This window comes from Rhipicephalus microplus, chromosome 4 (genome assembly GCF_043290135.1).
Source record: "Rhipicephalus microplus isolate Deutch F79 chromosome 4, USDA_Rmic, whole genome shotgun sequence".
Taxonomy (NCBI): Eukaryota; Metazoa; Arthropoda; class Arachnida; order Ixodida; family Ixodidae; genus Rhipicephalus; species Rhipicephalus microplus.
In genome coordinates this window covers 56,701,911-56,719,639 of record NC_134703.1, presented here as the reverse complement: position 1 = coordinate 56,719,639, position 17,729 = coordinate 56,701,911, and the positions used below count along the sequence as shown (strand labels likewise).

At 45.4% G+C, this 17,729-nt stretch overlaps 1 protein-coding gene across 1 annotated transcript in view; it reads left to right on the top strand.

Annotated features, from left to right (window-relative positions):
• LOC119172659 (neuronal acetylcholine receptor subunit alpha-10) overlaps positions 1-17,729 on the top strand; it is a 339,242-nt gene that overhangs the window by 304,180 nt on the left and 17,333 nt on the right. The window contains exon 5 of the mRNA XM_075892797.1: positions 8,949-9,097. Within this exon, the coding sequence (XP_075748912.1) occupies positions 8,949-9,097 (149 nt within the window). The remainder of the gene's footprint in view (positions 1-8,948; positions 9,098-17,729) is intronic.

Below are 17,729 nucleotides of genomic sequence, written 5' to 3'. Positions count from 1 at the left end.
ATTTCATTCCACCCGCAATTTCGTCCTTCGCGTTGAGTGCCTGCCTTCCATGACATTGAGCTCTCATCGCCTGAAATCTCTCGCTATGCACATTCAGAAGCAAGAAAGAAAATGCAAAATCTCGAAAAACTCTCGAACGCGCACTTTTTTTTCCATAAATCTAGCCCTCCCGAGACGACAAAATGAAGAGATTTCCCAGCTAAGTGGTTGCATTAGCAGCCCTCAAAGCTCTCTCCTCTTCTCATCTCTGAGAGCGAAGCTGTACACCTACGTACGCTATGTGAAAGCCGGCTTCATTAAATTCAACCTATCTCGTCACAAAGTTGAGAGCGTACAGAGGCCCCGAAAAGATCTTCCCGATGGTACCTCGATATGCCGAGAAGAATGGGCGAAATGAATGTGCTTTCCTCCCAACCGCTCTTCAGCGCCAATGAAGCATAACGCTAACAAGAGAGCCGAATCCAGTAGAAAAATTTTCTACAAAGCCTGCCTAAAAGGTTTTCGATAGATGCGATATAGCGTATGGCTCAAGAGCGGTGAGCACGTGATCGCCTTTTTATTGTATATTTATTTATTTGGAGGGGGGGGGGGGCCCACCAGATGTGCTATATCTCATCACAAGAAGGCAAGCTATAAAAACAATAAAAAAGCTGATTTAAAAAACGAAGGAGGCCCAGTTCTGGCTGGCTCAGCAAAATTTGCCGCCGTGAACCTAGCTCCTCGTATGCGTTAGGTTGAAACCTTTCGACCCAGGTCTTCCGCGATAAACGATAAAATAAGAAGCAACCTGGCAAAAGGGGGTGGTGGTTGAGGAGCAAAGTTCATAAAAGCGAATATTTCTGCTGATTTCGCTCCTTGTTCGCTCTGTTGCGGCAGAAATTCTGCCATATTTTCCAAATACTTCTTACTTTTTATACATAATCATTTTTTTAATCTTCGCAACTTCTCCCGGCCAAATAAAAAAAATCAGAGAGAACATAGGTTGAGTGTTTATTTTTTAACGCTGTTTGCATGGCCTTCACTCGGGAGGTAACCTCTCGTTCCTTCAGAGCTTACGGCGTGTGTTTCCTCGCCGCCACGGCTGCGTCGTCATTGTGGAGCGGTGCGCGAATTGGGGCAAGTGAGAGAATCCTGAGTGGAGCAACTTCGCGCACCGTTGATTTCTGTCGAGTTAACGCTTTCTCGCGGGCGAAGGAGAGCTGCGCCGGGCTCAATGTCAGGAGTAAATCGCCAGACTGGAAACAAGAAGTGCTGCCACGCGATGCTTGTCTGTGTAAACAACGAGCATTCCTTGGTCGCGCAAAAGAAGGAACCAATGACGCCTGCGGAAAGAAAGGAGTATGAAAAAGACATAGTCGGTGCGAGAAAAACTGGAACCGTAAGCAAGCGAAAATCTCGTTTTGTAGAGCCAAACCCACCGCGGTAACTGCTGTCGAAGACAAAATAATGACAGCGAGAAAGAATGAAAAATCATATTCTGGCTTCGAAACTTTCTCGCCGACTCTTCCGGTACAAAAGGCGTTGCCTCGGAGCAGGATGTTTAATTTAAGATAGACCGGCGTTGAAGATGAGGTCCCTTTAGACGCTCGCTGCAGTATCGCGGCCTGTTTCACTTTTTTCACTGTTATCAGTGTGATAAACCTTCCTTCATAAGATCTGCTTTTTTTTCTTGATGTTCTATTGCATGAGATAGGAAAAGTGTACGGAGTGACTGTATCATACCCATAGATTGAAGCGGGACAACTCACGGCTAACTAAAGCATATACCTTTGTTTATGTCACCATCAGTTCAGTTCACATCGGCTTAATTTTGATACGAACGCGTGGATCAGATTAAACCTGGTCTTAAGACCAAATTCGCAGCGACGTGACGTGGTTATTCGGACCTATTGAGTATACCAGCGGTTACAACAAAAAAAATATTCATATCACGTTTGAATCCATGAATACTCACACAAGTTCTAGAATATGGTAAAAAAGGCAAGCTGAAAAACTTGACCGCAAAATGGTCCTTTACCGGAGAAAAAGGTGACACACTCCGCCGATTTCTGCTAGGAAATTACATCTCAGTAATCTACTTCGAACTCCACAAGAGTCCGATTTATACCAGGTGTTATATAACTTCCCCTTGTGGAATATTGGCAATCTACCACTCATTACCGAACATATATGTATAGAAATGGGACATAACTCATAGATCGTCCAATCTTCTACTGCGGTAGTACTTTATTTTTAGCGCTGCCGTGACAGTGGTTTATCCAGACGCAGATTGAAGAGTTTGCAAGCTTAGTTATAGTTCATTGTGGAAACAATACTCTGAGCGACATGGGTAAATGCAGACGAAAATCAAAAGAGTCTTTGGTTCACAAAATATAAGTGAGATCACACAAACCAAACTAAAAGAAGAAAACCCGCAATCTACCGCGAAACTTGTGAAACATAACTCCTGCGAGTAAGGCAGCGATGAATAAGCGATAAGCGAGCTCAAGAGCAAACTTCGGCTAATGTGACATGAAACCTGATTGCTTTAAAAAAAACAAGGAGGAAGCAACTCGTATATGGGGTCCTTTATTTTATTTTTATCTTTTTCTCTTGATGGTGCTACGATCGAAAGTTGGTGGCATGCACATGCGAAGCACATGAATTAATCAAAATGCAAGCAAATGAATGAAAGATAACTGCTCGCTCTGACTTTTTTGCTCTCATCCTATGAATAAAACGTGCACGTGTAAAAAAACACTTGCTCACGCACATACTTTGCAAATACAATTTTTATTTATTTATATTTAGCAGAATATGAGAAGGTAGGCTACGTTAGAGCCGGCTATCCCAACATCATGACCGTAATGTATAGGATAAACATACAAACAAGAAAAATGCATGACTTGTGATTCCCACTAATGGTCCCTTGAAGATATCATGTTACTTCCACTGGCAGTGACTGAACTTCTGAAAAAGAAGTTTAGTTAAGTTTATTGAGAATAATCGGCTTCCGGACTTGTGCATGGCCAGGCCGAGTGAATAAAATGTCATGCCTGAGCTCTTCCTGACTTGAAGTATTCAAGAAATCTCTGCACGACTAGGTGGGACATAATAATAATAATAATAATAATAATAATAATAATAATAATAATAATAATAATAATAATAATAATAATAATATAAAATTGTTGTTGTTGTTGTTGTTGTTGTTGTTGTTGTTGTTGTTGTTGTTGTTGTTGTTGTTGTTGTTGTTGTTGTTGTTGTTGTTGTTGTTGTTGTTGTTGTTGTTGTTGTTGTTGTTGTTGTTGTTGTTGTTGTTTGTATACACAGAAAACACGAAGACACAGAGGAAAGGAGGATAGGAGAGAAGAAAAGAAAAGAGGAAGAAAAACTGGAAAAACAAATAACGCAGACGTAAACATAAATAAGTAGTAAGGTCATATTATTTTTGTAAACGGGAGGCGAAATTGGTTTTCTTTAAATGACCAGTAAACCACCTCGATGTACAAAAGTTGTTAAAAAAAAGAACACTTATTTCCAACACTTACTGCATGAAACCTCTATATACATTAGTGCACAAACGCCGAAGACGCGGCACAACGACACACGCGCGCACACAGACACACAAAAGAAAGAATAAATAGAAAGAAAAGTGTGTGTGTGTGTGTGTGTGTGTGTGTGTGTGTGTGTGTGTGTGTGTGTGTGTGTGTGTGTGTGTGTGTGTGTGTGTGTGTGTGTGTGTGTGTGTGTGTGTGTGTGTGTGTGTGTGTGTGTGTGTGTGTGTGTGTGTGTGTGTGTGTGTGTGTGTGTGTGTGTGTGTGTGTGTGTGTGTGTGTGTGTGTGTGTGTGTGTGTGTGTGTGTGTGTGTGTGTGTGTGTGTGTGTGTGTGTGTGTGTGTGTGTGTGTGTGTGTGTGTGTGTGTGTGTGTGTGTGTGTGTGTGTGTGTGTGTGTGTGTGTGTGTGTGTGTGTGTGTGTGTGTGTGTGTGTGTGTGTGTGTGTGTGTGTGTGTGTGTGTGTGTGTGTGTGTGTGTGTGTGTGTGTGTGTGTGTGTGTGTGTGTCATTATATCGTCTTTGTCACCGTGCTACTTACTGTGATCGTGCTACTGACTGTTTGACAGGTACATGCAGGCTAACTGCCTGTAGAGGATGCACTGCCCCCTACAAAATGTCTATGAGGCAGAGCCAACTTTAAAAGTGAACGTAACAAAGTGATCGCACGTTGTCAAGGGAAAGATACTCACTTAAAGGTTAATAATATTAACGGAAACGCAACTGTATAGACAAACATGGAAATACGTGTGCGGGGGGGGGGGGTGAGAGAGAGGACGCGTTGGGGTAGAGAGAGAAAAGGAAGGAATGAAAATTAGGGGACCCTAAAGCTTCGCCTTTAGGAGTTGAGCGCGATAGCGACATCCTGTTCCTTGTGCGTACTTCAAACACTTAGTGCATGAAACCGTCTCAAATTTTCTATGCAGCTACTATACGCGGCCTTAAGGGAACAGGCGCAGTACCGTATGTGTCTTTTGTAGTGGGTTACCGGTTTGACACCACGAAGTCGTTACGAGAATCACATGTTCTGACGCCCGATCCCAGTAGGCGCTTGTGCCACGCATTATTACTGCAATATGGCATGTTATATTGCGAAGCATGTATACAGGACACGTGTGTATGTAAATCATTCGGCACATTCACTGGATTTTTAAGCATAGGAAGTTATTTTCAATGTATTCACGAGCAGACACGCGGTCAAGTGGTAGAACATTGGCTCGGCGCACGAACGACCCGGGTTTGATCCCCTCTTTGACCCGTCCGTGATTTTTTTATTTGTTATATTTGCACCGTTCTCTATTTTTCGGTCACGCATAAGATAATTTTGCACATCAAGCAACGACGCCGACATCGACGCCAGAATTTCCGCGAAACGAGCTCTTTAACGCTATCAGTTAATATGTGCACTTTGCTTTGTGAACACGCTGGCGCATGAATTTCGCGAATACGTTCTATAATAGGGACGTTACAGGAGTTGGGACATTGGTTTCAAATTGTCGCGAGCTATGCAAACCCTTCTCCCTCACAGGGAGGGGAAGGCGTTTCCCGTCATAGGGTTCAATTTAGACCAATCGACAAGCTGCTTGCTACGTCACGTCACTGATCGGTGTATTTGCGTCACTGCGCGTTGAAGGAGCATTGGTCAGGCGTAGGAACGGAGCGTGGGAATTCTTTTTCGAAATGGAAGCCCTGCGCGGCGCGTGGTGCTCTAATATTTGGAAAACGTGATCGCCGTGGTCTACCCTACGAACTACCATGCTTCTTTAGGCGATGTAAAAAAAGATCGGATCCTCTTTACTGGCTTTTTAAGAAAGTCAGCAAGGCTCGATAGGCCTAGTCACGACAACTAGCGCATCCTGCTGGGAACAGGCATTCATTCAAGGTCGTGCACCCGATTTCAACATGATCATATTTCTTCGTGTGCAGTGCTCACAGCGCAACAAATGGGGGACACTACAAAATTACGTAATCTAGTGTCTCACAGAAGCCACGTGACGAACATAACGGACTGTCCGCACATCCTTGACGATACAATCGTTCACGCACTGATGCAGAACCAACTCTTAGCTTATATACAGGGCTCTGTCACGACAAGGCAAATCACGACCACAAAGATGAAGACAAAACAATCCGCTCGCTACATGCTTGATTTGATATGTAGGGTTTAACTCGCTACATGCTGATCGCGGTGCTATTTTAAGAGATATCAGCGGATCAGCAGACGAGCGTTGTCAAACAGGCATGGAATTTCTCGGTAGTCACACTCGTTGTGGGCACAACTTGAAGCGAGGTGATCGGCCTCTTTCTTCATCCCCAGGAATACCAACATGGCAAGGTATCAGAGGTGCCATGAGAAAATGCATTAAATATGAATACCTTCGACAGGTGCAATGAACGAACACATACATAATGCTTTTTAAATGCGAAGCATTTCTTAGCGAACTTCGGCTACTTTGAGCGTATCTAACTATCTATCTATCTATCTATCTATCTATCTATCTATCTATCTATCTACCTATCTATCTATCTATCTATCTTTCTGTCTATCTAGCCGCCTACGACTTTCAGCCCTCCTGGCCGTTTCGATAATGGTATCCATACGAATTTTGGTAGGGCATAACATGACTGTATGAAGAACACATTTGACTAGTCATAACATGGAAATCATGACATTTATGTCATGAATGTCACGATTTACATTTCATGGTCTTGCAGCTCTTGCGGTGGTTTCGTTCACATGGCATGTTGCAAAGACTGTGGTATGACATGATTGCATTGCGAGCACAAGCGACAGACTCTAACATTAAAATCATGATATTAGTGTCATGTAACAACATGACTACATGCCACGCTCATCATGCGCTGGCGGCCGTTTCGCTAGCTTCACATATACCATATTTGGTATTACGGGACGTGAATGGAAGACGAAGGTATGATACCGGTGCAAACATGATAAACATGAGATGCGTGTCATGCAAGAACATGACTGCATGCTACACTTATGATGCGCTCGCGGCCGTTTCGCTAGCTTCACATGTACCAAACTCGGTATTACGCAATGCGAACGGGTTATATAGGTAAATGACATATCCAAACATGATAATCACGACATGCGTGTCATGTAACAACATGACTACATGCCACATTCATGATGCGCTCGAGGCCGTTTCGCTAGCTTCACACATGCCAAATTTGGTATTATGTGACGTCAATGGAGGACGAAGGTATGTGACGGGTGGAAACATGATAATCACGAAATGTGTGTCATGTGAGAACATGACTACATGCCACAGTCAAGGCAACAATACATTTCGACGTGACCCGGTGCGCGTGCTCGCCGGCGTTCATTTCGACGTGTCACGCCGGCGTTACGACGCCAGGCACCGGTCCTGCCATATACTCGCAGGCTCGCGCCACGCTGCGTTGCTTTGACGCATGCGCGTTTCAGCGCGTCCGGCGTCGCTCCGACACAAAAAAATGCCGCCATATCCACGAAGTGAATGATGATGAGTGGGCGAAGCTCCGGAGGTAAACCTGGTAAACCATGAATCCTCCGTACATTTTGCCCACTCGATTTTATTGCAACGCTCCCCCTAGCGTACGTCGCCGCACTATATCGAACGATAACACGCGCCATATGTGGCATCATTCCTATTTTATAACACCTCGCATCTTTCATAATCAACTACACGTACCGCCGTCTAGTTTATAACATCTTGCATCTTTTGGACGGATGGATGGACGGATGGACGGACGGACGGACGGACGGACGGACGGACGGACGGACGGACGGACGGACGGACGGACGGACGGACGGACGGACGGACGGACGGATGGACGGATGGACGGACGGACGGACGGACGCATGGACGGACGGACGGACGGATGGACGGATGGACGGATGGATATGGCTGCACCCTTTAGATCGGGCGGTGGCTAGCGTAATACTTAGAACTGAACGAGAGGTGGCTACATACAGGGGACGCACATCCCACGCCTTAAGGAGCTTCGCTCCTAAAAGAGAGAGACGTAGTGTTGTCTGGTTAACGCATCGGCGTGAAATGAAGCATGATGCATTTCGCGCCGGTTGCCGTCGGCCCGCGCCGACGGAAGCTGGTCACGCCTGGCGTCAGACTATAAGTGCTCGCGTTTTGCTAACGTTGCGTCGCTGTGCCCACCGTGCGCCCGCGTCAACGCTGCATTGGAGTGTATTGGGCCCTTCATGATGCGCTCGCGACCGCTTTGCTAGCTCCACGTATACCAAATTTGGTGTTACGTGACGTCAATGGATGACGGAATATATGACTGGTGCAAACATGATAATCCTGACACGCTTTTCATGTAAGAACATGACAACATACCACGCTCATAGCGTGCTCGCGGCCGTCTCGCTAACTGCACATATACTAAGTTTGGTATCACGTGACCTGAATAGATTACGAAGGTAAACGACACATGCAAACATGATAAGCATGACACGGAAGCCATGTACGGTTTCATTTACCTCCAACTGGTAACCTTGTGCTAATTTTAAAGCGACATATCAACATTTCTTATTCGTGCTTCGCATATCATTGATTCCCACTGTACGTGGCATGTGCAAATTTTTTCCAACGCATTTTTCTGTACCTAAAATACTTCAATTAATCATGGTGGGTAAAGCCTGTCATCATTTAGGCCTGTCATCATTTAAAGCCTGTCATCATAGATAGATAGATAAATAGATAGATAAATAGATAGATAAATAGATAGATAGATAAATAGATAGATAAATAGATAGATAGATAGATAGATAAATAGATAGATAAATAGATAGATAAATAGATAGATAGATAAATAGATAGATAAATAGATAGATAAATAGATAGATAGATAGATAAATAGATAGATAAATAGATAGATAAATAGATAGATAGATAGATAGATAAATAGATAAATAGATAGATAAATAGATAAATAGATAGATAGATAGATAGATAGATAGATAGATAGATAGATAGATAGATAGATAGATAGATAGATAGATAGATAGATAGATAGATAGATAGATAGATAGATAGATAGATAGATAGATAGATAGATAGATAGATAGATAGATAGATAGATAGATAGATAGATAGATAGATAGATAGATAGATAGATAGATAGATAGATAGATAGATAGATAGATAGATAGATAGATAGATAGATAGATAGATAGATAGATAGATAGATAGATAGATAGATAGATAGATAGATAGATAGATAGATAGATAGATAGATAGATAGATAGATAGATAGATAGATAGATAGATAGATAGATAGATAGATAGATAGATAGATAGATAGATAGATAGATAGATAGATAGATAGATAGATAGATAGATAATGTTGTTCACGTCTTCTCATTCGTATTTTTCCCACTTTCTTGCGCAGGTTGCAGCGTCAGTCGGGCGGACGAACAGGAGTACCGGCTGACGCGCTATCTCATGTCCAACTACGACCCGGCGGTGCGGCCTTCCTTCAACTCATCATTGTCACTGCGCGTGGACCTGGACCTCTCCCTGCTGCAGCTTCTCGACGTGGTCAGTCAGAAAACTAATACCACAAATGTTCGTCACATGTGGCGTAAGCTGACTGCGATGTCGTACATTCAAGAAAAAAAGAGCACAGCATATCCACAAAGTGAATGACGATGATGGGGGGGCGAAGCGTCTGTCCGTTCGTCTATCGGTCCGTCCGTCCCTCCGTCCATCTGTCTGTTCGTCCGTCTGTATGTATGTCTGTCTGTGTTTGTACGTATTTGTCTGTGTGTGTGTCCTTCTGTCTGTCCGTTCGTCTGTCTGTCTGTGCGTCTGTGTGTCAGTGCATCCGTCCATCCGTTGTCCATGCATGTGTCTGTCCATCCGTCCCTCCTTTAGTGCATCCATCCGTGCGTCCGTCCATGTCGACGTTCGCCTGTCTGTGTTTGTGTCCGTCTTTGTGTCTGTCTGGCTACGAGCACGAGCCGCCGAGGCATGCGCTTCGCTTAGTCCATGCCCCACCAATAATCCGCCATGTACGGCGACGATCCAGAACACTGAGAGTGGCACTCCTTCTTCGCGCATCTTGGCACAACCCGCGCAGCAGCCAATTGGAGAGTAGTGGTACAGCTCCATCTAGAATATCCTCACTCAACTGCAGTTTGTATGTACCTTTGAGACAGCGCCGTCTATTATACTGTTCGGGAGATACTGCCTTTTTTATGGTCTCTTCTTCTCTCGGTTACGCCTGGTGCAGGACAAGGTTAGACTAAGAACAGCTTCACCCCTAAAACGTCCTATAAATAATACCAAGTGCCCGTCCTCGTTTCTGGCTCCGCTTTTGTTGTTTTTCATTCTACGGTAAAATGATGAATAGTTACCAAATTGTCCGATTCACCATTCTTTTTAACTAGAACAACGAACACCGCTTAGATATAAATAGCTTCCTGAAGGCGCATTAAAAATAAATTTTACAGCTATCTGGAACCGTTCTTAGTGTTAGAGTGTGTACAGCCATTGCCTCAGACGTACAATAAAAACATTCATCTAATGGTCAGTAGCGCTTATGAACGAAAACCTTTAACGAATTCAATCCTGTTCTCTCTTTAATTAGAATATTTCCCGCTGATCAATTTAACTTTTTTTGTTATTTAAGATTGGTTGATGTCTTGCATTGAAGTTATTAACTTCACGGGCAGTGTTTCATATAATCGGATGCAAGCTTTTAGTCTGCTCATGCATTTTAGGTGTATTTTAATATCCCCTGCATTCAAAAGGTACTTCCTTCGAATATATAGTAATACCTTTTTTTCTGCGTCGTAACTTTCCGATCGATTGAACTTAAGCAACGGCTTTGTTGTTTGCAAATTCCACGCAGTCGTAAAGCGTCATGACGGAAAGACGAATGGCTTCAGGCATTCCTAATGAAATGTCAATAATTCCCGCGATGGTAATTAGAGACCAAGCGGCTTGAACCAATCTTGACGAATACTTGGTGTTGACGTCAGGAAATCAATTTAGCTTCACTTCAAGAAAACACCAAGTGGAACCAGCCTTTCTCTCTTTTTCTTCTTTTTTATCTTGTTTTGGCTTCATAGTATAAAGCGCCTTCTTCGCCTCGTCCAACATTACACTAGCATTTGTGCTTACCGCAGTTCAACTTTTTTTTTTCGTTGTGTTATGTTGCTGCAGCCTTGACCCTCTAAATTTACCTTTAATGTTTTCACGTTTTTCTTCTCCCACTGTTCTTTGATTTATTTATATGTGGAGTTTATTGTCCCGAACCCACCATATGTTTTTGAGAGACGCCGTAGTGGAGGGCTCCGGAAATTTCGACCACCTGGGATTCTTTAACGTGCAGCCAAATCTGAGCACACGGGGGGCCTACAACATTTCCGCCTCCATCGGAATCGCAGCCGCCGCAGCCGGGCTCCCACTGTTTTTTTTTGCCATCTTTATTTTTCTGTAACTGTTGATACATTGATATCTGGGGTTTAACGTCCCAAAACCTCCATATGATTATGAAAGACGCCGTAGTGGAGGGCCCCGGAAATTTAGACCACCTGGGGTTCTTTAACGTGCGCCCAAATCTGAACACACGGGCCTGCAACATTTCCGCCTCCATCGGAAATGCAGCCGCCGCAGCCGGGATTCGATCCCGTTACCTGCGGGTCAGCAGCCCTTAGCCACTAGACCACCGCGGTGGGGCTTTCTGCAAGTGTTTCAAGTCGGTTACTATGAAGACTTGCGATATAAACGAGACTTGTGAAGAAACATTGAATTCGAGAAACTGTCAAGTGTAATTTCAGAATGTGAAGAAGGCTCACTGCTAGCAGACAGAGGAGAAGGAATAAACATTATTCAATAGAGCGATGCTACGGCAGAGTCGCTTAAGGTGGGTGGCGTTCTTTGTCCCCGACCAAAGGCGTCGGCCGGATGGTGCAAAAGTGGCACTTGCCCTCCTCAAGCCACACCAGCAATCTCATTGATTAAATAGGAAATAAACAATTATGAACCATCACTCCGAAGGGAACCCTAATGGGATGCAAAGCAGCAGCGGTGCGCACGGCGTTGACCCGGTTGAAACGGGTGTCGACACGGGTGCTGTAAGAATGGTTTGAAGCGGAACTTGGTGTAGCGTTTACTCGAGTAAACGTTTGTTTGAAACGCAAAGACACGGGATGCGGGTTGAGTTTCGTGTAAGTTTCATCGCAGACAAACGAGCCCAAATAGTGTTCCCACTCAATGTGCAGTCGAGCGCTGCGGGCACTGGAGAGGGCGAAGCGAGAGAGAAGTGTGTTGCGAGCGGGCGGAGGAGCCGGCAGCTGCGGGCACTACGGTGAGCGTGCTGCGGGTGAGGGAGAGTGACCTGAGAGCGCACCTGCGAGGCAAACGTGCGAGGGGAGCGTGACGTCAACGGACTGCTGCGGCAGGACCACAGTAGGCGTGATCTACTTGGCACCACTCCAACACCTGCGGCGAAGGGAACTTGTTGCGGCGCGTTCGTGCGGACGCACGTACGTACGGCGTTACACACATGAGTCAAAGCAATGCCACCTAGAAGAAATATTATCAGGCCTGCTCCCTGCGGCTGTTACGTCACTCGTTTTGTCCGAGCGTGCGCTTGTACGGGAGGCTGTGAATTTATTGCCACTATCGTCTCACGTTAAGAAATAAAGCGTTCGTGGGGAGTTTTACACGCTTAGCAGCTTTATTCTGCCTTTTGGGTAACGAAAGGGCGCTGGTTTAATTAATGTATTGCGCTTGAAAGCATTTGGAATTTCACCTGTGAGCCATTTCTTCCACGAAAAAGTCAAAGATTGTGCGCTATCGAACGTGTGGTCGATATACAAGAGCAAAATTTGATGAACCATCAAAGTGACGAAATAAATAAGGTAACATTCATTCATTCTTTATTTACACCCACACGCACAACTATCTTGAGCATGCAGAGAAACTGTTCCCACTCATTTCAAAATTTCTGCAGTTCATTTGTACTATTTCGAACATCTGTTTTCATAGACACGTAGTTATTGAGGAGAGTGTGTGCTGCTGCCACAAGTGTGTTATAGAGCACAATATCAGGGTGATGACCATTGCAAAAAAAAAACTAAATCTTTCGTTTCACAAAAATCTCTTGTAACCCACACAAAACACGGCGTTTTTTTTTTTTTTGCTCTGGCCCCTTTCGCAGCGGTGCGTAGTCGGTCATATAGCTTAGGGCCTAGGAAAAATGCTAGTACTGGGTCTATATTAAACCGTGTAGCCCCCGTGGGCGCTTCTACTGCACTGCCGGTTCTTGGATTGTTATATTTTGGTAGTGGTTCTTAAATATTCTAGCTTGAAGTAGAGCTCACATAGCTGAAAACCAGTTAAGAAGCGCTTTACAGTAAGTGTCTACACGCATCTAAATTTCAATGAAACTGTTAGTATAAGGTTCTGACGAGACTGGCACAAAATTACAATACCGCAATAAAGTTGTAAGGACACAGGCAAGAAAATACTATGCACAAAACCTATGCACTAAGTAATGCAACAGCATTCCTTCTATTTTTCTCAACCAAGTGAACAGAGGTAATACAAGAAGTCTGCGGCGCTAATCGCCAATAGCAAAATGTTTACCGACCCTGAAGGAAAATCGTCTGTTCTGAAAATGTACTGCCACGCACGTTTATTATTTTGATGCCAGAGTTTGCGCTAGCAAATCAGAAGCACACATGAAAACATTATTTCAGGGCAAGAACGGAATGTGGTAGAGATGGGACAGTTTGGAACGACTTAGAAATATGTAGTACGGACACACATACCTTCGGATCACGAAGAACACGGATGACATCTTGACGAACGACACGCTCACATTTCGTTCTTCGGTTGTTCTTAGCAAAAGAGAACACTCGCAACTTCGGTCCCTTTGCCGCGACAATTCAACACGCAGCATCGCGGATTTTCAGCCGTACAGATTGCGAATATCCAGTGCACAAAATGCATGACATTTCTACGCTGCCGTTCACCGACACAGGAAAAGACGGTCTTCCCGAAAACGTTCGTCGGGCTAGGCAATCCATGTCTGTCGAGCGACGAAAGCAAGCGTACGCACGTTTGTGCAGCGAAACACACCAGTCTAAACAGAGTGACGTGGGAGCCTGCGGCAGACACAGCGAGCAGGCCTGAAATTATCTAGGTGACATTAGTAAAAGAGCTGCTTCGCATTTAAGCACCGAGGTCACGTGTGCATACGCCAAAATTGAGATATGATGACTACATATAGCTGCCCGAAACTCCCTCTTTCCATTATACAGGCCGATACAAGTTTCACTAACAGACGCAGTTGCCTACTGCGGTAGAGCAAACGCCTAAAGGACCTACCGTGAATGTGAAGCGAAGAATGTTATCTCTGGCAATGCGTGAGTCGCTAAGTAACCCTTAATATAGAGAGAGGAAAAATTGGCCCCGTATCTGCATGTAATCTGCAAACGTCGTCGAAAGACGATAGTTTAGCGCGAGAGAGTGAACAAGACATTTATTTGATGTTCTGCGCAAGAAATTTGGTGAGTAATGTTCTGGAGGGGCTGCGTTAGAGTGCCTCGAGCGTGCAGCGGAGGCGAACGAGCGCATCAAGTCACGTCACGCGTGAGACATAAGCGCCATCTGTAACAGTTGTCTTAGAAAACAAAACGCGTGGCTCTGAGACCGGTGTGCGCGCCCATCTCAGAGGTGATAAGGTGTAGAACGCAAGGCGACGGGTAGGTGCCACCACCGTTTCGTTTTAGCAAATCGTTGGAAACACTCACCTTTCCGTGCAAGCGTTGCATGGTCAGCGCAGCGTGATAAGCGCTACGGTCCCTAAAATTACTTATGTATGCCTTTTATAGTAAGAGACGCACATGCAGAATATATGCATGTTGGTATGGTGCCCCTGACATGTGCAATAATTGCTTTTTAAATGACAATTGCACAATCATGAACGCTACGCCTTGAGCAACATAGGTGGGCGCTGCGAATGGGGTCGGCTGTTTCAAGTACCCGATGCCGTTAAGAGTGGACAAACAGACAAGTATACAAACAGACAGACCAAATTTTTGCGTCGAAGGTCCCCAAGAAAGACTATCGTCTTTAAAAAAAAGAGGGAATGTTCGCTACCTTATACTACGAAAGGGGATTAGATGAATTACATACAAAGTACATTAGAAAACAAAAGGTAAAAAAAAGTACTGAAGCACTGATGTAAGGGCACGGATGTAAACTATGGAAAGATCACGGGCTACGCAATGACTGCAAATGTGCCACACGACCCAGGAAGAATCTTCGCAGCAATAGCACGAGCTCGCCAGGGCGGCACAGTGCGTTAATCTGATCACCTAGCGGTGTTGGACGGGGGTGGAAGAGCATGGGTTGCCTTGTGCGCCGAATGCAAGACCAACGCGCAGAACTGCTGAGCGTGAGCGGCACTGCTGCTCGCACTTCCACGGCAACAATGGAAGCACAATACAAGGAAACACCTGCGGCACATTCCACTGCCGTATCGAGCTCGGATACAATTTTAAAGGGCGTAGAAACTTTTTTAACACGCTCCAACGTATTCTTCCACATTTCCTTCCTTTTTTTTACAACTTTTTTGTTACCTCACGAAAATTGGAGTCCCCCAGGCTTATGGAAGCAGCCGCGATTCCGGCCCTTGTTCAATCTATACAGAAGCCGACGCTTCTCCATTTTTTTCCACCACCCTTGTCTTTCTTTAGCAAGACGTGGACAAGTACATCAAAACCAAGGCGCGGAGGATACGACAAACAAAAAAGCTGACACACTTCGTACGCACAATTGATCTGCGTATGCACCGCACTCTTTCTCTTTTCTTACGTCGAGCTCGTTCATTCTTTTTCCTCGGTGTTTCTTTCGTCATTTTTTCACGTTCATGCGCTCACAACCCGTATAATGACTTAGCAAGAAAACTTTATAAATGAAACAGCGCAAATTTCATCAACCTGATCGATATACCGTCTTCTCGTGGCTACTCCTCGGTCCCTCTTTTATCCTTTACGCCAGCCCCTGTACTCTGATTTCTTTAACATCGCTTGTTTTTCTTTGTTTACTCTTGCTATCTTTTGCTGTTTTCTCGGCACTGCCACTACGTGCGGCTCTGCCGTGCAGTGAAACCGGCGGATATACACTCGGAACGCCAAAACTATGACGGATTGGGTGTGAAGGCGGTAAATTTTGTTGACCAGTCTTCGTGAAACGCGCCGGTCGATACAGCCTCGTGTGTAGCGAAGGCCTCGTCTATAGCCCATGTCGTCGACGTCTCGTCTATGCTACCGCGTCGCGTCTGGCGCGAGGTGCCGGCTTGGCGGCGGCCGCTCAATATTTGGCAGCGGTGAGATCGAAATCGAATCTCTTACCTTTCCCCCTCTCCATGGCGGCTCTCTCTCCTCGCCCTTAGACCTACATTTCGCACGAAAAAAGAAAAATTATCCACCAACTTACGCCCTCCTGTTCACGCATGTATAGCTGAAAAAGGGGTATCCCTAAAAAGCGAACGTCAACTTAATACATTCCTATTTTATTTCGTTTCAAGGATTAGGTAAGACGAGAGAAAAGTGACCTTAGTCACTTTAGGAGAAGCCGAACCTCCCTGATGTATAGAAAGCAGCGAGAACATAGCGGTGACCGATCAGTGAACATACATACGGCATGAAATGTTTTGCTCAGCACAAGTGACCATATCCATGAACAACTATGCCATGCAAACAGACTATAATACACGCAAGCAGCTTTTTGTGGTCCAAATTATGCGTGGCGGGCGCGTGTCTAGATCTCTCGTGTTATCGTTGTTAATCTACTGACTACAAATAACAAGCTTGAGTGAGAGAAAGCTGAGGTAGTTGGCAGATCATCATCAGCGCTACCATAATCATCGTCATCAGCCCGACTGCGCCAACGTGCAGAGAAAAGGCCTCTCCCGTGTTCCGCCATTCAACTCGCTCTTGTGCTTGCTGCGGCCGCATTACACCCGCGAACTTCCTAATCTCATCTGCCCGCCCAAGTTCTCCGTCTGCCCCTCGCGCGTTTGCCTTATCTTTGAATGTATAGCCTGTTACTCTTAACGACCAGAGGTTGTCCTGCCTACGCGCTACGTGCCAGATGCACTTCTTCAACCTCTTATCTTTAAAATTAGGTACCGCCCGTATCATGGCCGATCCCCCGCGGTGGATTGCATCAGGTCTTTAGGGCATAAACAACCCACCAACGGTTTCATAAAAAAAAATTCATCTCCACGGAGTGGATGATGGTGAGGCGGGTGAAGCTCCGGAGGTTTATCGGTGATACCGGGAGTCCTCCGAGGAGCAGCATCCGGGTCCGCCCGTTGCCGCTTTCCGCTCTCGCATTCCGGGGCCCGCTTCTCGATGCGCCCGTTTCGGTGCGGCTTCTTTGGCGTGCACCGGGATCCGCTTCTTGTTGCGCACGTTTCGCAGCGGCGCGTCCTTGGCACGCACCATCTCGGGATCCTCCCGGCGCCGCGCTCGCTTGGCGGCAGCCTTTCGAGCTATCAAGCGTGATCCGAAAGAAGTCGGGAGAACACAAACGCCGACTAACAACTAAAAGGGCGTACAGTGGCGGTGAAGGAAGTAGACGCAGTTACATTTTACAGTGAAAGCTGTTGTCAGATCAACACTCGGGTCTCGCGCAGCGCCGCAGTTGTCCGCCGCGGCGTTTGTGTTCTGATTACTTTTTCTCTCGTGGCCGTGTTTGCACACCTACAGTCTTTTACGACATATGAGAAGGTACAGGCTATAAGTACGCGGGAGAGAGAAATACTGAAATGCATATTTTAATGACATAATAGTGGAGATGTTAGCCTGAATGACCCGCTGGCTCCCCACTCGTGCTGCCGCATACAGAGAATCACAATGTGCACTGTTGTCTTTTCATCCACTTTACTTACTTCGCACCTGTATCACAATTACTAGTGTATACACTTAAAACGGTTCAACTAAGGTCTCCCACACTTTCCTTGGTTTCATCACCTGCTGGTTGTAATTCACGTTGTGTCGATCAAGCATGAGACGAGCCCTCACAATTCGCTTTCTTCATTTATTGTACATAACAGTCCTATGAAATCGGTTGTGCATTTCTGCAGATGAATGAAAATCGGTTGCGCGACAACCTTGCTTCGAGATTTCGTGCCGGAACTGCCCCT